The sequence below is a fragment of the Petromyzon marinus genome, chromosome 46 (assembly GCF_048934315.1).
Source record: "Petromyzon marinus isolate PM22_M1 ecotype Great Lakes invasive population chromosome 46, UKy_Petmar_22M1.pri1.0, whole genome shotgun sequence".
NCBI lineage: Eukaryota > Metazoa > Chordata > Hyperoartia > Petromyzontiformes > Petromyzontidae > Petromyzon > Petromyzon marinus.
In genome coordinates this window covers 13487917-13509546 of record NC_133712.1, presented here as the reverse complement: position 1 = coordinate 13509546, position 21630 = coordinate 13487917, and the positions used below count along the sequence as shown (strand labels likewise).

At 50.8% G+C, this 21630-nt stretch overlaps 1 protein-coding gene across 1 annotated transcript in view; it reads left to right on the top strand.

Annotated features, from left to right (window-relative positions):
• The first annotated feature begins 4032 nt into the window (after window positions 1-4032).
• IARS1 (isoleucyl-tRNA synthetase 1) overlaps window positions 4033-21630 on the top strand; it is a 54377-nt gene continuing 36779 nt past the window's right edge. The window contains exons 1-12 of the mRNA XM_032971537.2: window positions 4033-4224; window positions 8807-8925; window positions 11250-11406; window positions 11697-11816; window positions 14054-14136; window positions 14920-15037; window positions 17840-17987; window positions 18370-18457; window positions 18883-18943; window positions 19377-19472; window positions 20034-20156; window positions 20836-20927. Coding sequence (XP_032827428.1) covers window positions 8807-8925; window positions 11250-11406; window positions 11697-11816; window positions 14054-14136; window positions 14920-15037; window positions 17840-17987; window positions 18370-18457; window positions 18883-18943; window positions 19377-19472; window positions 20034-20156; window positions 20836-20927 — 1205 coding nt within the window. The 5' untranslated portion in view covers window positions 4033-4224. The remainder of the gene's footprint in view (window positions 4225-8806; window positions 8926-11249; window positions 11407-11696; window positions 11817-14053; window positions 14137-14919; window positions 15038-17839; window positions 17988-18369; window positions 18458-18882; window positions 18944-19376; window positions 19473-20033; window positions 20157-20835; window positions 20928-21630) is intronic.

Below are 21630 nucleotides of genomic sequence, written 5' to 3'. Positions count from 1 at the left end.
GCTGTTGATGGTCCATCACCAGTGTCTTCGAGGAAGAAGAATGTCAAAGCCAGGAGGTGCGTGTTGCTTGAGTTTCGAATTAGGTGATTATTCTGGACGTCCGCGTTGTTCCACTCTGTTCGCCAGCGTTCTTCTGGATCTTAAACGCTAAACAATCGATAGTACTGTCGAGTATAACAGACAACGTTTTGGGCAATGGACCTTCTCCATAGCCCATAGAGTGAATAATTAGACATGATAACCACTTTTTTTTTCTAAAAGAATTTCACGCGCATTATCCCATCTTAACGAAGTGGTTGATAATATAATGTGTGTAATGCCCGGAGCTCTGCGTGTTGTCTCCTCGCACGAGTGTGGGGTTCTCTCCGGATAAAAAAAAACAAGCGCAACTGAAAGCGAATTGAGCAGCCGTGGTCACGAGTTTGGAAAGTGGTCTTGAAAACTCATGTTTATTTTGAATCTGCATGGAGGTTGAACGTACGTGTGACGAGAGATCGATACTCCGTCAAAAGGAAACGATAAGCAATTTGGAGGGGTAGATATATGTAGAAAATTGTCTGCTGAATAATTTGACGTAAAAGTTCAACTTGTAACGTACCTGAAGTATTTGTTCATTCTCGTGGAGATATCGACTCAAAGGCGCGAGGAGGAACCACAGACAAACAAGGGGGGAGGGAGGCAGCAGTGGCCACGCGGTTAGTCGGTATCCAAGCTCTGTGGTCCTCTGTATATTAAGGTGTTCTCGGCCAGTTCATGAGTGTTCATATACATGTGTAGTGACTGGGGATGCCACTGAGTGGTGCCGGGCTTGCGAGGCCACGGCGAGATGTATACTGTTGTGTGTACACCCCGGACACGGGGTGTAGTACCAGCCCTAGTGGGGGCTTGGGTGAGCGTTGGTTAAGCGCGTTGGCCACGCACAGCGTGCAGTGCGGGCTCCCGTTGACAGAGCGAGAGTGTCAACCAGCTGGGGTTACGTTGGGGGCATGATACTCTGGCTGACCTGGGGACACGTGATCGGATGATACTGGAGGGGGACTACCGGTGGAGGGGGCCAATGGGTGGTCATATGGTCTGAGAAGAACTCTCAAGAGCCTCCAGGCAAGGGCGAGAGAGATCGAGAAGGTGGGCGGGGCAAGAGGCGGAGCCAGCCTCAGCCCAGCCCAATATAATGGGGGCCCTGTGAGGGGCTCGGGCTTCTTACTGTTGGAGAGGCAGGAGATCCAGGTCAAGCTTGAAGAAGCCAACAGCCACGCGGTCCGGAACCCAGCTTGTGGTCCGGACCGGGATAGTGGAACCGTGTCTAGTTCCACCGTAGCGTGGTTAGTTTGGTGGTTACCACCCGAGAGTTTGTTGTGTTAATAGCCTGAAGTATGTTGTGCTAAGAGTTTAATAAAACGTGTTGCTCCCACGACAACGTCTGCGACTCAGTTACACATGTGTAGTGACATTGAATGAGTCACTGTAGCGCGTACCGCTAGGGGATTGTTAGACAATGGAATTAGGGGTAACAGTTTGTTCTACCAGTTGCACCTGTGGACAAGGCACATAGCCCTCTGGGGGATCCAGAGAGGCGCGGGGCCGAGGGCGGAGCTTGGCCACGCTGGGCAGGATAAAATGCGAGCTCCGACTCACAGTCGGGGCTCCTGCGATCTGGAATGGAACTCGTCGTGCCATCGTCGTCGTGATCTTTAAGCTGTGGGTCTGGCAGCATGTTGGCTGTCCCGACCCGGTATCTAGTTATCCCCTAAGGCTGTGAAGGCCGGAATAAAAGAGAGAGTACCTCCTACTACGTTGGGTCTTTACAGAAAGAACCAAAGAGTAATTCCTGCAGTCACGAAAGCTTCGAATCTAGTTTACCTCCTAATAGTGTCTGTGAATTAGTACACTACACTAGTAACGAATGGGGATGTTCTGTTTACGTGACAAACCTTACTAATTGGCTGTGTCGGGTGGTGGCGGGTTTAACGACACATTTACGCGATCTAACCCAAAAAAAACCTGTATTATGGATATTGGTCGTGAAAGCTACGTATTAAACTGATGGAGATTATCCCACACTTTTCTTTACCTGCATTTCCCGGGTAAATCCAGGGTACGGCTCCTCCTTGACGCCCACGGATAGAGAGTCTCACAAACGTTTGTGCGATCCGCCAACCCTTACTGCCTCCAGTGCTAGATTATAATTACAGGCCACGTGCATAGACACCACCGCGGTGACGCTCAATTATTTACTTTTGTGAGCTTAGGTCACTCTTTCGAGTTCTTGTTCAGTTAAAACAAAATGCACAAGGGCCTCGAAACTGAACAATGGCACTGTTGCTGCAACTGCTGCAAGTTGGTATTGTCCACATGGATTAAATATTGGCCATACTAACGATACATGACGAATATGAGCAGACCGAATATTTAAAAAGCCTAACTTCTCCCAAAATTAACACGTAGGCTTTCGCGACCAATATACATAGTACAGGTTGTTTTTGGTTAGATAATGGGCCGTCCATAAATTACGTCACACATCTGGAGGGGGGGGGGAGAGGTCAGACATTTGTGACGATGTGTGACGAGGGGGGGAGGGGGGGTTTGAGAAAAGTGACGTCACATCAAAATGCGCAACTTTAAATAAATAAAAACAATACAATTGTTTTCACAATAGTAATTTTGATTTTCATTATTATCTATTTTATTATTTAAATTTACTAAGGTCACCTTTGATTTATTCCATGAAGGAGCATTTTGATTATCCATGGGAGAATGAAGAAGCATACATTTTGTATTTTTTTGGAATAATTATTAAATATTTTTATTTAAAATGATTCTACCAGGGCTTTTCATTCTGTGGAAGGAATGTGATTGTTATAATTGTACTCTCCATTTTGCTTCGTTATTCTACAAAGTTTCAAGTATATTTTTATAGTTATAATTACTTTTAATATTTTATAATTATAAGAGAATTTCAAGATAATATTCTGAACTTCTGCAGTTTTAGTTAGACGTTGAATATTTTCAAGTTAATTTTATGCTAAATTTCAACTTTCCAACACCTCCTTTTTAATGTTTTCTCCTACAACATCAGAGTGCAGCGCCACATTAAACACGCACTACAATGACAATAGTTTAAAATGATTTGAAGCAAGTTTTATTTTCAAAATGGAAATATGATTTGGGGGGGGGGCAGAGCTTTGTGACGTCATATTTGAGGGGGTCTGACTTTTTGTGACGCCGTGTGACGAGGGGGGGGGGTGTAAAAAATCGACCTAAATCGCGTGACGTCATTTATGGACGGCCCCATATTTTAAAAGCCTAACTTCTCCCAAAATTAACACGTAGGCTTTCGCGACCAATATACATGTTGTTTTCGCTTAGATCGCGTAAATATATTAAATGTCGTTAAACCCGCCACCACTCGAGGCGGCCTAATAATTCGTGAGATTGTGTGATTTATTCTTGGTTCTTTCGGTAAAGTCACGTAGAAGGGAAACGATAAAATAATACAAATATAAAACAATTGTGTGACTTTTGTCGCGTAAACAGAACGTGCCAATTGGTTATACAGCACGCCCGGTGTGTTGTAGAGCAAAGCCACAACATATACAATCTCCCAAATTGACGTTTACACTTAACAACATGACGAAATAAACGTCAATAAAATACAATATACAACTATAAATGTTTTAAGGTATTTTTGTTTAAACTCTCCAGCTTAATAGATTCGCTCAACGTATGCACACGTGGTCGTGACGCCTTCTGATTGGAATAAATACAACGTATAAGCAGGCGCGCGCCGCCTGATTGGTGATACATTTAGTACAGATCACGTGGGCACAACAAGCCAATGAGCGGCGAGGAGAGCTTTACTTATCCGTGTTAAAAAATAAAAAAACTGACTTCAAGCCGCACCCCCCCTCCCCCCAACATTTAAATTAATCGCCGCGTTGTAGATTCCAACAAGCGCTAGAATCGGAACTCGATTCCTCATAAACTGTTGCGCATGCAGAACTCAAAGTCAATCGGTGATAATCGATTCCTACCCGTATGCGTTTCAACGCGCGAATCGCGAGCTGCGGTAAGTCGAGGGGAATCGATCCGCTTCCTCGTGGTTTCATCAGCGGCGTTGTGGAGACTCTCGAGGGGACCTTGGCAAGAACTTCGTCTCGACCCATCGGAGGAGCGGCGACGTTCCGTGCTTGAGCAGAGCAAGTCGGAGACTGCGGAAGACTCGAGGTGAATTGTTCGATTGGTTAACGATGAGATAATTCCACGGTGCTATGGACGGGGCCCCCATACGAACCGCTCCCCCCCCATCACCCATCCATTCAATTTGACAACTGTCTGACGTAGGGTACCGGTTAACCGTGCTCGCTTTAGCGGCCACCCGGGCCGCAGTGATGATGGGTGGCGGTGGGGCCCCGTGTTTACGCGTCGCTCGTGCCGCCGGTGACTTCGCCAGGGAGTGAGCGGGTGCTTAAGGGGCCGTCCATAAATGACGTCACGCACTTGGGGGGGGGGGTGGGGGGTCAGACATTTGTGACGATGTGTGACATCAAAATACGCAACTTTAAATAAATATAGAATTGTTATAACAACACTCCTACAACAGCGGAGTGCAGCGCCAGATTAAATACGCACTACAATGACAATAGTTTAAAGCGATTTGAAGCATGTTTTATATATATAAAAAATGGAAATATGGTTTTGGGGGGAGGGGGCAGAGCTTGGTGACGTCATATGAGGGTGGGTCTGACTCTTTGTGACGCCGTGTGACGAAATGGGGTGGGTGGGGGTCTAAAATCGTCCACAATCGCGTGACGTCATTTATGGACGGCCCCTAACTCGCTTTCAGGACGCCCGGCGGAGGTGAGTCGGAGCGTCGTCATCCAGCAGTGGATACGGCGGCTGGATGAGCGTGGGTCGCGTCGGGGTCGAAAGGGTTCGTGACTTTAATCGCCGTCTTTTGCCATTGAATTTGTTGGGAGTGAGGGGGGAGGTGGGGGGGGGGAAACGTGTATCCCACCCCGGCGAAGATGATTGGCACAAGTTGTCGCGTCGTCCGGCAGTGGATGGACCATGGCCGATCACGATGAGCAAGTGTCAATCACACACCTGTCAACCCCTTATCAGCGCCTAGCTGGTGAGAGACCAATTCAGACCTTACTGGTCACCCCCGTGCCCCTTATCAATTTCAACGTTCGTCCTACAAAGTCCCCATTACAAGGGAGAAACACAAACAAATAGGCAAAAAACATTTTTTTTGCCCGTATTGAAACGGCTGTACGTGGTATGGACCTGAAAACTCAATTTCCCTTCTAGATTTGAAGCTTTCGTGACTGCAAGGATCCATACTCTTTGGTTCTCTTCGGTAAAGCCACGTAGGTAAAAAAATAATTTCCCTGTGCAAGTGTCGTGACATCATCGTTGGCTGTCACTGTGTGGACGCCGGCTGGCGATGTATCGACAAGGCAGACACCGCCCAGTGTGGATGCAGTCACGGTCCTAGCGGGGCTTGGTGAGCGCTGGTGGACAGCGATGGACGTGGCACCACGCTCTGCGTGCAGTGCCAGCCCTTACAGGATAGAGGGCGAGAGTGCCGGCACGGTACGGGGTTACAAGAGGGGGCCCATGGCACTCTGGTTGAACCCGAGGGACACGTGACCCGAGGTATCTACCCGGGGACCCCCAAAGGGGGGCTGGGGTGATCAGGGGCCGTCCATAAATGACGTCAGGCACCTAGGGGGGTGGGGTGGGGGGGGTCAGATATTTGTGACGATGTGTGACGAGGGGGGGGGGGTTTGAGAATTGTGACGTCACGTCAAAATGCGCAACTTTAAATAAATGTAGACAACACGTTTTACTTAATTAAATAGACTTTTTCATAATTGTTTTCTCCTACAACATCAGAGTGCAGCGCCACATTATTCAATACGCACCACAACGACAATAGTTTCAAGCGATTTTAAGCATGTTTTATTTTTATGGGGGGGGGGGGGCAGAGCTTTGTGACGTCATATTTGAGGGGGGGGTCTGACTTTTTGTGACGTCGTGTGACGAAGGTGGGGGGGGGGGAGTCAAAAATCGTCCAAAATCGCGTGATGTAATTTATGGACGGCCCCTTACGTGCCCAGTTGGAGATCCTTCTCGAGGATTCGAGAAGGTGGTCGTAGCTAGGGGCGGAGCGAGCCCAAGCCGGGCTCCAGTGGGACCGGCGGTTGTTGTTCATCCCGAAGACTTCACATCCACGTTCCACGTTCTACAAAGTCTCAACGACAAGGACGACCCGGACCCGAGTTGGGGTCCGGTCCGTTGTGATTAGTGTAGATAGCCTGGTGGTCCACCGCCACAGCGCACTGTCTGGTGAAGGGGCAGTTACTCCTTCGTGTTAACGTGTTCGTGTTAATAAAACCTCAAATCTAGATTAATAAATGTGTTGCCTCCAAGAGTACGCCTGAGGAGTCTCCGTTTGAGTCCACTACACAAGCATACGGGGTAAACCGTATGGGTTGACAGGTATAGTGGATAGACCGTGGCCGATGATGATGATGAGCAAAGCTTTCATGTTAAACAGTTGGTGTCTCCAACTCCAAACTTAAGTTTGGCACAGAGCGGTATTAACTTTATCAACCCAGTAGAGTTTAATAGGCAGTAGCTGATTATGGGTTTGGAATGCAGGGGGTAATAACGCCTTAGGCTCTTCATCGTCAGCGCTACTGTGCCTGTAAAGAGGAGTCTGAGACTAAGCGCTAATTTATTCTTCAAACTACAACCACACTCGCTCCTCAAACCAACCCCGAATACGCGTTTAACATCCCCTTTTAAACCCGCAATCTGCGCCCTCCTTCCCAATCCACTTCTCTGTCTCGCGCGCCAAGTCTGTGTGACGTCAGTGCCCCTAAACTCTTGAGGGGCCGTCCATAAATGACGTCACGCGATTTTGGACGATTTTTGACCCCCCCCCCTCGTCACACGGCGTCACAAAAAGTCAGACCCCCCCCTCAAATATGACGTCACAAAGCTCTGCCCGCCCCCCCCAAACCATATTTCCATTTTGAAAATAAAACATGCTTCAAATCGCTTTAAACTATTGTCATTGTAGTGCGTATTTAATGTGGCGCTGCACTCTGATGTAGGCGAAAACATTTATTAAAAAGTCTATTTAATTAAGTAGAACGTGTTGTCTATATTTATTTAAAGTTGCGCATATTGATGTGACGTCACATTTCTCAAACCCCCCGCCCCCTCGTCACACATCGTCACAAATGTCTCACCCCCCCCCCCAGGTGCGTGACGTCATTTATGGACGGCCCCTGACCCCCGCCTAATTTATTCCCGTGTGTGTGATTGGTGTGTGCTATGGTGAGAGCGGAGATTTCAGTGTCTGTGTGGTGCGAGTGTGTGAGGATGGCTCGGACACCCCCTACACCTGTATCAAATCGCGTTGCAACAAAACACTGACCGACAATTAGCATCACACCACGAACGAGCAGTCCCAACATTGGCACTGCGCTCACCAGTCTGGAGCATGGGACAGCACGGTAACACCGCTTGCCCGCTCCCAACATGCGCCTATGGGCCTCTGTGAGTCGACGGGTCTATATAATTACCTGTGTACCAATAGTTCAATTTTAATGTGCTATTTTATTGAGGGACTGCGTGCGATCTTGGTGTGGCCTGGGACTGTTTTGTTCTTGTTTTGCTGCCTTACCCAATATTGATAAATAGGATTTATAAAATTATTTTATTTTTATTTAGTGACTTGCTTACCATTTTCTCGATTTTGCACTCCAATCGTTTTTTTGTACTGTTTGCTGTTGCAACTTGTTGACCCGACCATACTGGGTCGGTGATTATGCGCACACTGAATTACACTTAGGGTCTTTAGGTCTCTGTGTGATTTGTGGGTGTCTATGTCAAGTCTATGGGTCTCTGCAAGGTTTTGGGTCTTTATGTGAGTCTTTATCCCTGTGAGGCAATGGTTCTCTATCTGAATCTATGAGTCTCTGTGTGAGTTTATGGGTCTCTGTGTGAGTTTATGGGTCTGTATACGATATTTGGATATATGTGTGTGTATGTATGTATATCGTTCTCTGTGTCAATGGGGAGCAGTAGTTCGGCGGCTGGCACTCTGCACTACGAACTTGGGAGACCCGGGTTCGTTACCCGACCTGAGCCTCAAATGAGTACCTGGTGTGTTATGTAAATATCGCAACTAGGGAGACAAAGCCGGATGGGTGTGGTGCTGGCCACCGTCCCCCTCTTGTGCTGTGTCGGCCTTCATAGGTGCTCACGAACAGCACTTCCTACAGCCTGAAAAAGGCTATATGGGGGATCTTTTTCCGTGTGTGTGTGGGTCTTTACATCAGTTTATGGGTCTCTGTCCCCAACCTCGACACAATCACAGGAACATTGCTGGCCACCTCTACACATACGAAAGAAACATGAGAGAAGCACAGCCTCTGCACCGAATTAACCTCTTTCTGTTCTTAGTTAAACATAACCATCGCACCCTCATTCCATCAAACTATAACCCAAGTCACCTAGAATTCACCCAATCTCGCCAGTTCTAAGAAGCAAAACGGGCTGTAACCGAGACAAATTCTTTAAGGTTGGATCACCACACGTGCTTTTAGATCGACCTTAACCCCCTTTGCTCCATCTATGTTGTGGTCGTCACCTTTGGAACATCCTCCCTGCCACGTTCGCGCCTTTGGCCGCTGTTCTGTCTCCTGCATCACGCTAACGTACGATTGCACCCTGACATCCCACCCCCCCCCCCCCCCGTGCCCCCCACCCCGGCTTCGTTCAAGAACAGATGGTGCAGCCGGTGCCCGAGAAGATCAACTTCGCGGAGGAGGAGGAGCGAATACTTGCGCTGTGGACGGAGCTGGATGCGTTCCAGGAGAGCCTCAAGCAGTCCAAGTCACGCCCGCAGTGCGAGCCACATTCTCACCGCGCATACGCTGATCGACAGTCGGCGAGTAGTCGTGCCAGCAAATCGCCTGCAACTACTTTGTCTACATCTGAGCCAGTAGTTGCATAATAAAGGAAAGTTAAATAACAAACGATTCGTGGTCATTCCAAACGATCAGTCATAGCTCGTGGACGTGCAGCATGACGCTTGAGAGCAGAGTCTGTCTCTACCACGAGCAGCAATCAGTTGCAGAGACATTCGCTTGTAAGAGATTTAGTTTCATGCAACCGAGTTGCACGGAACTGATGGCTCAGGTGTGGACGTGCTGCAACGTGTGTTTGTCATCGGCGTAAGACTTGATTGTAATCGACTAACTGATGCGTCGTGGCACATTTGCGATCCACCAACCCTTCTCGCTAAGATAATGTTTTGGGAGTATAGGGCACCGTACATCACACATCTCATCTTACCTTTTTTTGTCTGTCTGTCTCACTCTTCTTATGTCTATCCTTGTAACGCTTTTAACTGACAAACTGTTGGGTTTACGTTTTAACAGAGTACACAGATTTAACACGTAGGCTTTCGCGACCAATATTATTCATAATAAAGGTTTTTGGGTTAGGGCTTTACCATTCTGGCGAATTGCCCGATGATGCTGGAAGTATTTACCAGCGAAACGTCGTACTCAAACTGTAAATGTGGATTAACTCTTCAACACACCGGTGGGCTGAAGTAGTGAATTATTTGTCTTTTGTCAACGTGACACTTTTTTTGCTGATTGGCCGTGTCGGGTGGTGGAGGGTTGCGACACATTTATAAATAAACGCGATCTAACCCAAAAACCTTTATTATGAAGAGTACACAGATACAACAAACTAAGCCCCCAGAAGAAAACGCGCTTTTTGTTTTTGCCCTTGGTCCAATGTAAACTAATAAATTCACACTTTGTAACAGTGTATGCTGATCGCGGCACGCCACAGCATGCGCGGAAATGCCGACTTGCTGTTGCCCCTAGCATCGCAAAGAAGCTTGATGAGCGGCGATGGGAGGGAGGTTCTCCTTCGCGTTTAAAATACCAAAAAGAAAAAAATCAAGAACATTGTCATGTCCTCTTCTCCCCACCTCCACCCCTATGTGTGCAGTTACTACTATAGTCAGTAGATACCACTATAGAGTCAGTAGATACTACTATAGTCAATAGATACTACTGCAGACTCAATAGATACTACTATAGAGTCAGTAGATACTACTATAGAGTCAGTAGATACCACTATAGAGTCAGTAGATACTACTATAGTCACTAGATACTACTGTGGAGTCAGTAGATACTACTATAGAGTCAGTAGATACCACTATAGAGTCAGTAGATACTACTATAGTCACTAGATACTATTGTAGAGTCAGTAGATACCACTATAGAGTCAGTAGATACTACTATAGTCACTAGATACTACTGCAGACTCAATAGATACTACTATAGAGTCAGTAGATACTACTATAGAGTCAGTAGATACCACTATAGAGTCAGTAGATACTACTATAGTCACTAGATACTACTGTGGAGTCAGTAGATACTACTATAGAGTCAGTAGATACCACTATAGAGTCAGTAGATACCACTATAGAGTCAGTAGATACTACTATAGTCAATAGATACTACTATAGAGTCAGTAGATACTACTATAGAGTCACTAAGTACTACCGACTTTATTGTATGTAGGGTGTAGGTATATATGCTGACAAAATAAAAAGTGTGGGGGGGGGTAAAGATATTTTTGGAGGGGGGAGGCAACAATTTTTGGAAATCTTTTAGATAAACTATTTACCCCCCACTTTAACTTTTTGATTCAGGACTTCTGAAAGGCTCTTTATTATTTTTGTTGACGGACAAATGGACAGACAAACGGAACGTCGGCCTTTCACAATAGCTTAGTATTTGTGTACGTATATGTTATGTTTTCTAAGAAAAGACAAGTTTTGAAATATATTTTTCCCCCGAGCAAAGCCGGGTACTTCCTGCTAGTCTCCACTATTCCACTGCCGTAGTGTAGTCTAGCCTCGTATCCTGCCCTAGGGAATCCCCCGACGGCAGCTGACCCTATGCGACAAAAGGTGAATGAGGCACCGGCCTGCAAGGGGGCATAGGGGGCGAATTCAGTTGCAAGGTTACTGGAAAACTGATATCACGATTATAATCGTCGCATTGTGACTATTTACATCGCATCGTGAAAGATTATCGCGTGACAACCATACTTGGATTGTCAGCTCGTGCCGCCGCACGGTCGATGACCCACCGGCACCGTCGCACTCGAAAGGTGTCCCTTCGCGTGCGTGCCGCATGCAGGTACACGTTCTACGATGGTCCACCCTTCGCCACCGGCCTGCCGCACTACGGCCACATCCTGGCGGGCACCATCAAGGACGTGGTGACGCGCTTTGCACACCAGAGCGGCTTCCACGTGGATCGCCGCTTCGGCTGGGACTGCCATGGCTTGCCCGTCGTGAGTTTACGCTACTCTCGGAGGCACGATGGTCACGTCACGACCTCCGTTGTGAATTCACTTTGCCTACCTTGTGCCGACTCGACGGTGGGAAGCCAGTCGAGGAGGGAGTTGAGGCAGTGAAGGCAGGAGATCTTGTAGCTGACTCAGCTGGCGATGGTGGGAAGCATGTGGCGGGAGGCGTGGATTTCTACCCGAGGGTCACGGGTGATGAGATGGTTTTGCGACCGTCACTTAACGATGGTGTCTCTCTCCTGCTGTCTCTCCGCTGGTGTGTCTCCTCCCTGCAGGAGTATGAGATCGACAAGATGCTGAACATCAAGGGCCCCGAGGACGTGGCCAAGATGGGAATCGTGGAGTACAACAATCAGTGCCGGAACATCGTAATGCGATACGCCAAGGAGTGGGAGGTAGGGCCTCTTGCACCTGCCGACGAATTTTCGGGTCAAAGGGCGCACCGCTTGTCGGCAGGCGAGAGCCAAAATCCAACATTGATGCCATCTGTGCTGACAAAAGATTTGTCTTCATCAGGTTAGCGGGGTGGCATCGCAGTGGTGACACGCCTCACAGCAAGAAGTCCCTGGGTTTAATTCTGGACTCGGGTGCCTAATGTGTGGAGTATGTATGTTCTTCCCCTGTTCTGCATGGGTTTCTTCCAGGTTCCCTGGTGCTTCACATAGCTAAACACAGTCACAATGTAAACGATGTTGACTAAAACATCGCAACACTGAAAAATTACCTGAATATTAGTCGATTGGGATCACATAGCAATAACCTCACCTCTTATTGCGAAACTTGGCAGGACCCTCCTGAAAAAGTCTTGAGACTCACTGAGGCTTTCCTGGATAAACATGTGTCAGGTGTTGTATTTTACGCCATGAGAATACATTTCACTCTCATGGTGCTAACATTGGAGGGCAACATTCTCAAAGGCTCAAACATCTGAACCACTGATCATCATTATCATGGTCAACCGTCATCGTCATCATCATCGTAGTCGTAATCATAATCAGCGCCATCAGCATAGTGCTCCGATGTGTTTACAGGTCGCACCATGTGTGGTTCGGTACAATGTCTGACGTTACGCCACATGTGCTGGGAGTTCCAGAAGAAGTTGGCAGCATGTGGAACAAAATGTCGGACATGGTGCCGAACGCGGCATTATGACCCGGAAACACGTGAAAACCCACGCAGTGATATCATGATCATCATCACCACCATCATCATCATTGTCGCCAAACCCTAACCCTGTTCTACCAAAGCTGCCGTCTCTCATGCAAGTACTGAACCAGGCTAAGACTTGCTTAGCTTACGAGGTCCAGCAAGGTCAAATGCGTTCAAGGTGATGTGGACGTGATGCAACAATGAAAGTAATCAGTCACTCACTTCCTCCTCCGCCCAAGCCACCAACTCAAAAATTCTTCACCTCTTCTCCCTCAAATGTCAACAATGTAAGCGCCGTATTTTTTACCCTCTCTGTGTGCTTTTGTTTTTCCGAATCTTTTTTTGATCCTGGAGAAATCCGATGAGCTATGAAGCTCTTTTTCACAGATATCCAGCAGGGGTGGGTCAGAAAGTTACAACAATGAATAATAAACACAATAGGAGTGCAAATTATGGGAAAGGTAAACAAATCACTAAAAAGTATAATTACACTCAAACTAAACTTTTTTTTTTATTTACCAGGTAAAGCTCACTGAGCTATTAGTTATTTTTTCAGAAGCGACCTGGCCAAAAATGATAGCTCAACCAAGTGGCTTTATTTGGAAATTTATAGCAGGTTTAGGGGCTTGAGTTTGTGCCGGAGTCAGTCTTGGGGCTGTGCAGTCAGGGTGGGGCCCAAAGTCAGAGTTGGGGCCAGAGTCAGAGTTGTTGCAGGAGTTGTTGGCGAAACTGCACACGCTCCATTATTCGGTGCTCGGCTTGCTTTTGTGCCATGGCCGGTGAGACGAGGTGCCACAGCAAATACCACGAGGCAGACGAAATCCGGACGGGCGCCCGTATATGAGTGGCGCTCGTCTCTGCGAACTCTGCCACAGAACAAAAATAGACGCGGCGAGGAGGGGGAGTAGGAGGCTGTGGGGTCAGGGGTCTGAGACGTAGAGTCGTCACCGCTGAGATCCTGGGTTTAAATCCAGGTTTCAGCCACAGCGACCACAGCGACCACACCGGAGTTGATGGTCTCGGCCTGGTCACCAATGACTGCACAAAAAACCCCAATGCATAAAATTTGGTTCTGCACTTAATTTGCCTAAATTCCATCTCTGACTGCAATGCTATGAACAGTACTCTAAATAACATCGGTGGGTGAGAAAAAACTGCCTACTACCGTGTGGACCAAAGATCACTTGAAGGGATTTCAGTGGTAGCTCTGTGATATCCACTACAGTGGGGCCATCCTCTATCACAGCGGGGTTTGGACTGCTGTGCGAGAGCTCTGAGTGGGTTATTCGCCTCGTGACGTGATGTCGACAGCACCATCGGGATACAATGTTGGGGAAATTGAGCAGTATTAACATTGTCAATCAAGCGCGGGTTATCACGTTCTTCAGCACACCTTGTCGGCTCACCAAATTGTGCCATGATGAAGGCGAGGACTGTCGCTTGCATCGGTGTTGTTCGATTGTGGCGTGTCTGTCTCCGATAGACGACCGTCATTCGCCTGGGCCGATGGATCGACTTCAAGAACGACTACAAGACGCTTTATCCATCCTTCATGGAGACCGTCTGGTGAGTAGCAGTACCTGTGGCTACCACATTTGTGTGAGGCTTGACCAGGACGCAATGGGTGAGTTGTCTGCTCCTCCCTTTGCCAGCCCCACCTACTTACGCACAGCCAGACCCACTTGTCACCTCATGCCGCCCCCACTAACTTGGGTGTCAGAATCAGAATATTTATTTAGCCTGGAGAAAATTCGACGAGGTATGAAGCTCTTTTTCCCCGATGTCCAGTAGTTGACCAGGGTAGCTCTGCCCACTGCCCGGGTAGCCCCACCCATTGCCCAGGTAGCCATGCCCACTGCTCGTTTACCTCTGCCCACTGCTCAGTGAGACCCACCCACTGCTGGAGTAGCCCTGTCCTTTGCCCGTACAAGGAGTTGACCACCAGGCCATCAATCGAGCAGCCAATCATTATTTTACGTGCCAATATCGTCCGGGGGCATAGAGCAACAGGAATGAAAAAAGAAACCCTTCACGCCCTCAGCGGTGAACACCGACTGAACATTTAAAATCGTGGACAAAATGTAGATCTTCACCATATCTTCAGGGGATGGGGGGAGAGACTAGGGCCACGGCCATTATGAACACACCGGGACGTTTGGCAACCTTAACGATGCCGTGTGCTCACGGCCGGTGAGAAGCGAGCCAGCTCGGCGCTGGCACCGTGTGTTTGGGCCAGCGCCCCGCGTGCCCACGTGCGGGCGACGCGGCGTGCGTGTACGTGGCGGCGGATAACGCGGCCGCTGGGTAACATGGTTAACGGGAGGGGGGGGACGTGTGTGCCGGGGCCAGGTGGGTGTTCCGGCAGCTGTTCGACAAGGGGTTCGTCTACAGCGGGGTGAAGGTGATGCCCTACTCCACGGCCTGCACCACTCCCCTCTCCAACTTTGAGGCCAACCAGAACTACAAGGTGAAGCGTGCGTGAGCATGTCTGTGAATGTGTGTATGTTGGTTAGCACGGTAGGAGTGCAGTTAGTGCATCTGCCAGTCATCTCGGTCGGTTAACCCGTGACCTACTGTCCGCGAGCCTTCGATATTTCACGTGACGTCAAAGTGCACCTGGCCTGGCACAGGCGGCGTGGTGACATCACCGCCACTTAGTGGCGCGTTGCAGGTGGTGTTGTGTGTGTCAGTGGCGCAGCGCTAACCCCTGCGCTACGAACCCGGCGACCCGAGCTCGATTCCTGCCCGTGGCCAAGAGCGGTGGCGAATATCCAACCCCGTCCTGGAGCTCTGCTCGGTCGACTCGGCCTTAAATGAGTCATCGTTATAGGAATAGGTTTTACCCTTTTAACTGGCACAAAAACTGACACCTTTATTCAAGGCATCCACAACACAAGCAGTCAAAATGCAAACAAAAAAGACAACTCTGATAATAATATGCACTGTCCTTGAATTTGATTGGTCCACACCCGAGACGGCTTTTCTTAGAGCCCTTTAGTCTCCACCGGTGTTGGACCAGAAGACGCCAAAAGGCATACAACTCAAAAACAGCGCACTATCAGAGTATTGAGGGCTCGGGGTGAGCATTTACATTATGAGACCTCCTTTGCCAGTAACAAGATATAGGAATAGGTTGTGGTTATTGCAAACATGATGCCTTGAATAAAGGTGTCAGTTTTTGTGCCAGTTAAAAGGGTAAAACCTATTCCTATATCTTGTTACTGGCAAAGGAGGTCTCAATGAGTCATCGTTGTCGAGCGAAACGTCGGACGTCGCACCCGACGATGCGCAGCGGTGCGACCCAGGGCCAAGGCCGAGAGCCGCACGCGGCAGCGCCGCCGTCTCGGGACCCCACGCGGCGACATGAGTTTGGCCGATGTGCACCGGCGTCACGGTTCAAGTTTAGCAAGTTCCAAAAAAAATTACAGCAGCAAGTCACTCAATTGCAATACACCTAGCGATCATTGCCCCCCCCCCCTCCCACTCACACTGCGATAACTTGGCAGGACCATCCTAAAAAAGAGTCCTGAGACTCAGTGAGGCTTTCCAGGGCAAGCAAAGCTGTATCATAAAAGTAGCGATAAACAAACACATTAAAAATAGCTGCCTGTAAGGTTGTATAAACAGAGTTTGTAGGTTTTACCATTGTTGACTTTCTGCGGTTCATGGGCGGGTGGTTACAAAATCCACCTGCTGCACGACTTCCACCATCACGACACCCACTGCGATATCCACCCCGTCACTGCGAGTGTCCGGGTCACGCTTAGCGGGTACAAGAGGGGCAGGGGTATTCTGTCCTTCCTGGCAGCAATACTGCGTTTATAATTTCAGCACGCTCAAGTCAAGGGGCATCTCTCATCACGAGTGGCCGGGGTTGGAATCAGGGTTGGGGGTCAGTGTTGTGGCTGGGGTTAGAATTGAGGTTGGAGTCGGTGTTGGGGCCGGAGTCAGGGTTGGGGCTGGGGCGGGGTTTGTGGCGGGAGTTGTCGGTGAAACTGCACCCGCTCCACCATCCGGCGCTCGGCTCGCTTTGTGCCGTGGCCGGTGAGAGGAGGTGCCACAGCAAACCACGTGGCTGACGAAATCCGGACGGGCGCTCTCGATCAGTGGCGCTCGTCTCTGCGAACTCTGCTACAGAATAAATATACACGCGGCGAGTGGGGGGAGGAGCCCGTGGGGTCAGGGGTCAAAGATCCTGAGTCGGCACCGCTGGGATCCTGGGTTTGGAATCTGGGTTTCAGTCACGTGACCATCGTGAATAAACCAGGTTCTCAAGCGTAGCGAGTTGGGCGGGGGGGGGGGGTTCTCAGACCAGTCACCAGTGATTGATCCTCAGTTGCGACTCTAAATCGCGAGTTGCCGGGAGGGGTATGATAACGACCAGGTCTGCTCTCAAGCACCGCACGCAGTAGCAGAGGGTTTCCACCAGAGGGCATCACCGGCCACCACATGGACGGGTAACCTGTGGCGAGTTGCGTTGTTGTCCATGGCTAATTTTTACTATTAATAGCATTGCCTTCCATTTATATATCGTTAATAGTGGACACTTGTTTTTGATTGGCAAGTCATGTGTGGTGGGGTATATTAGTGGTGGGGTATATTAGTGTTGGTACTCACAACCCTTCCGAGATGTGTGGAGGAGTAGGCCAAACACCCTCCCGAGGGGCTCTCGAGAGCTCCTTCTGGTGGAGGCGCTTCCACCAGCGGTGGCGAGAGGCGAGCAGTTGCAGGGCTGCACCTTGTCGGCGTGAAGTCGGTGGCGTAGTGGTTCGGCGTTTTGCGCGATGAGCCGAGTGACCCGAGTTCTAATCCAGGCCTCGGCTAACCTGATTGAACCGGTTCCTGGCTGCTGAACCGGTTCCTGGCTGTTCCCTCCTTTCCCTGGCCGTTGATGTACAGTTAAATAACCCCCATGATCCACACAGCGTGGATAGGGCTGCACCCAACAGTACATCGACGAAGGGTTATGAATTATGGTTGTTATTTTACTCCTTAGCTTCACTGAATCTCGGGCTTGGTGGTGGCAGGGTGGTTGTGACGGGCGGGGTGGTTGTGCTAAGTTTCTAACGGATGTGGTGGTGGTGCATTTCTGAGGAGACTGGTGGTAGTGATGAGGACCTGACGGTCGTGGTTGTGGCGGTTGTGGTGAGATTCTGACGGGTGTGGTGATAGTGCATTTATGATGAGTCTAGGAATAGTGATGAGGTCCTGACGGTTGTGGTTTGTGGTGAGGTTCTGACAGTTGTGGTTGTGGTGGTGGGGCCGACAGGATGTGACCGACCCCGCGGTTATTGTGAGCTTCCCGCTGCTGGAGGACGAGTCGGTGTCACTCATCGCGTGGACGACCACACCGTGGACCTTGCCTAGCAACCTCTCCGTGTGCATCAACCCGGAACTTATCTACGTCCGGGTCAAAGGTCAGTGGCCCTCCTGCCCTTCCCCACCCCCCGCCCCCGTCGCGTCATGCCCGGGCGGTTGGCGCGCTCACGGTGAAATGCGCCGGGCGGTAGTGCCGCTTGCGTTACGCTCCCCGGTTCTGTGGCCAGCAGTCTCGTGGAGCAAAGACAGTTTTACAGAATCAACCCTGCGAGCGCTCCTCATGCCTGGACCATGTGTACGGTAGTTTGCGGTTTTGCACGGTAGTTTGCGGTTTTGCACGGTAGTAAGTTGTAAGTGGTAGTTCACAGTTGTAAGTGTTAGTGGACAGATGGGCATGGGTGATTCATTTTGTGAGCGGTCGCTCACGGGAGTTGGTGGTTGTGAGCGGCAGTTCACGATGGTGCCGCCGGTGGCCTGTAGATGTCGCGACGGGGAACCTGTACATCCTGATGGAGGTGCGGCTGCATGCGCTGTACAAGCAGGAGGACGAGTACATCGTGATCGACAAGTGAGTGGTGCCCACCACCATGGCGCCACCACCACCACCTTGCTGTCACCACTGCACCACCACCACCGTGCCACCACTGCTATCGTGCCACCACCACCATGCTACCAATTATCACCACCAACCACACCACCATCACCACATTGCCACCAATGCCACAGTGTCACCACCACATCCTCACCTCCACCACCACATCGCTACCACCCTCCACTGTATTGCCATGATATCGCAACCACCACGGAACCACCGCTACCACCATCACACAAGCACCACCGCAGTCGCTTTGGTATCCACCGTGCTCCGCTACGGCGCGTTCGTGTGCATCGTTGACGGCCGTTGGTATTGCGCGTTCACCTTCGTTATGTCCTCGGCACCGTTGGGATGATAAGTTTGTGCGTGTGTGTGTGCGTGCGCACGTGTGTACGCAGGTTTAAGGGTATTACCCTCAAGGACAAGCGGTACCGGCCCCTGTTCGATTACTTCGTGAAGGTGAGGGTCAGCGTGCCGGCTTCGGCTCGTTAGCCCATGGGTTCGTTTCCCATTCGGCGCGTGCTCAGGTGCTGGCCAATCATTTGCCTGCGACCGTCATCGTTGAAGACGATGCAATGTGAAGCGGAACTCCGGTGCGGGGTTGTGTTGCTCTTCGGGCGTTACCCTGGGGGAAACCCGGCCACTTTCTGCGAGAATGGGTTCGTGCCCAAAACGCGGCGATTAAAAAACCAGCGCCAAAAGTGTTGGGCTTTTGCCGGCCACGGCGGCGGTGTCGTGCGTGGCGCCGCCGCATCGCAGCGCTCGGAAGGTAGCGTCGTTGCCGCCGACTGAACCCTGACAAGGACGGGCGCATGCTGCGGTGCGTTATGGGGTACATGCATGTACGTGGTCCTTCATGGTTGTCCACTTATGTGTTTTTTTTATTGTGCAGCGTGCAGAGCCGGGCGCATTCCGCGTGCTGTGCGACGGCTACGTGACGAGCGAGAGCGGCACAGGGGTCGTCCACCAGGCTCCCTACTTCGGTGTCGTGAGTCGCCCGCCAGCCCTCCAGCACCCGGGAGGGTCACCCACCTACTCGCCCGCTCGCACTTCCAGCCATTCACCCGCCTACTTGGCTTGCTGCTCATGGACCCACCCACCCACCTGATGCACCTGACAACCCCCGTGCATGCCAGCTTATCCACCTCCTCGCCCACCTACTCACCCACCAACCTACTCATTCACCTTCCCACCCGCTCGCCACCCACCCACCTACTCGCCCCTATACACTCTTCCATCTATTCACTCACCCACTCGCCCACCCACCTGCCTGCCCACCCACCGACCCATTCGCCCACTCACCTGCCTGCCCACCTCCCCTGCCCGCCCACCCTCTCAACCACCCACCAAGCTACCGACCCACCCACGAACCCACCCTCCCAGCCACCCACCAACCCACACTCACGCACTCCCTCACCTGTCCATCACTAGCCAGACAATTAAAATTAAATCAACTCCTCTCTCCCCGACTTCCTCTGTATCCCTTCGCTGTCCCACATTCTGCGTTTGATCCACCCACTTCCTCCCGCCACGCCACAACCCCCCCCAGGACGATTTCCGCATATGCCTGGATAACCGAGTGGTGTTGAGCGACGCGGTGCCCATCTGCCCAGTCAACGCCACCGGCTGCTTCACCGCCGATGTGTCGGACTTCGCCGGGCAGTACGTCAAGGTTCGACCCCCCCCATCCCCCCCCTCCCCACTCCCCCTCCACTTTTTGACCCCTCCCACCGGGCCTTAAGGATCATCAGTCGAATCCTATTCGTTTGAATGGAGATCCATGACTGACCATTGAAACAAATTTCCGAACAACCGTACACACGTACACACAGACGCATGCGCACAACAACTATAGCCGTCATTTGCCACGAAGTGGCGTTGAGGTCATCACGGCGCTTGTGCTGGACTAGGTGCACTTTGAGGCCATGTGAAGGGCCGAAAGTGCTGAAAGCTCGCTGCCAGGCGGTCACGGACAGACCCAAGTGATGCATTTTAGCTGCCCGGTGCTCCGCTCATTGTTGTAAGCACACATACAACCGCATATAAACATGTGACCACACTCGCACTTACATAGACAAAGATCGCCCTTGTAGCCTACGTAAGATGTTGGCGCAAATCCTGTTCGCGAGCACCTATGAAGGTCGGAACACGAGGGAGCAGTGTGGCCACCACACATTCATACAACCACAAAAGCTACACGCACAACCGCGCACTCGACACTGATGTTCGCCGTGGTTCGGAATCGAACCATGCTCCGTGAGTGCGTGGTGCACCCGCCCCCCCCCCCCCGCTCACCCATGCGTGTGTGTGTGCGCACATTGCCGCATGCGCGCGTGCGTTTGTCTGTTCAGGATGCTGACAAGGCCATCATAAAGTTGCTGAAGGAACGGGGGCGACTGGTGCACACCAGCTCCTTCAAGCACAGCTACCCTTTCTGTTGGAGGTGCTGACGGGGCCATCGCGCCCCTTCCTAGCAATGCTACATGTGTGTGTGTCGGCGCTGTCACTCAATCGCTGGGGAAACCCTAGAGGCTAGCATACATCGTCATTGCGCATTCGGAGTCGTAGGTGAAACTGCACCCCCTCCACCATCCGGCGCTCGGCTCGCTTGTGCCGTGGCCGGTGAGAGGAGGTGCCACAACAAACGCCACGAGGCAGACGAAATCCGGATGGGCGCCCGTCGATGAGTGGCGCTCGTCTCTGCAAACTCTGCCACAGAAAAAAATGCGCGCGGCGCGGAGGTGGGGGTGAGAGGGGTAGAGGGAGGCCGTGGGGTCAGCACCACTGAGATCCTGGATTCGAATCCGGGCTTCAGCCGTGCAACCGCATCGGGGTCTGAAATGTAGCGAGTTGATGTCTCAAGCCAGGTCTCAAGTGTGACTGAACAAAAAGTACCGGTAAGACTGTCACACGACGAGCCTTACTGCCTGTAGCAGGGCGTGTTGGGGTGCTGTCCCCCTGCGTGGAGACATCTCAGAGGTTGATGCAACCTCATCGCTACGAAGGCTCCCTACCCTCCTCCGCCAGATCCCAGAGCTTCGGCACATGCGGCGACCTCCAAGATCTGCCCTGACAGTCTCCCTCTACCATCTGCCTTTAGGTTTTCCATGAAGGGGTCTCAGCGGTAGCTCCATGATATCCGCTTC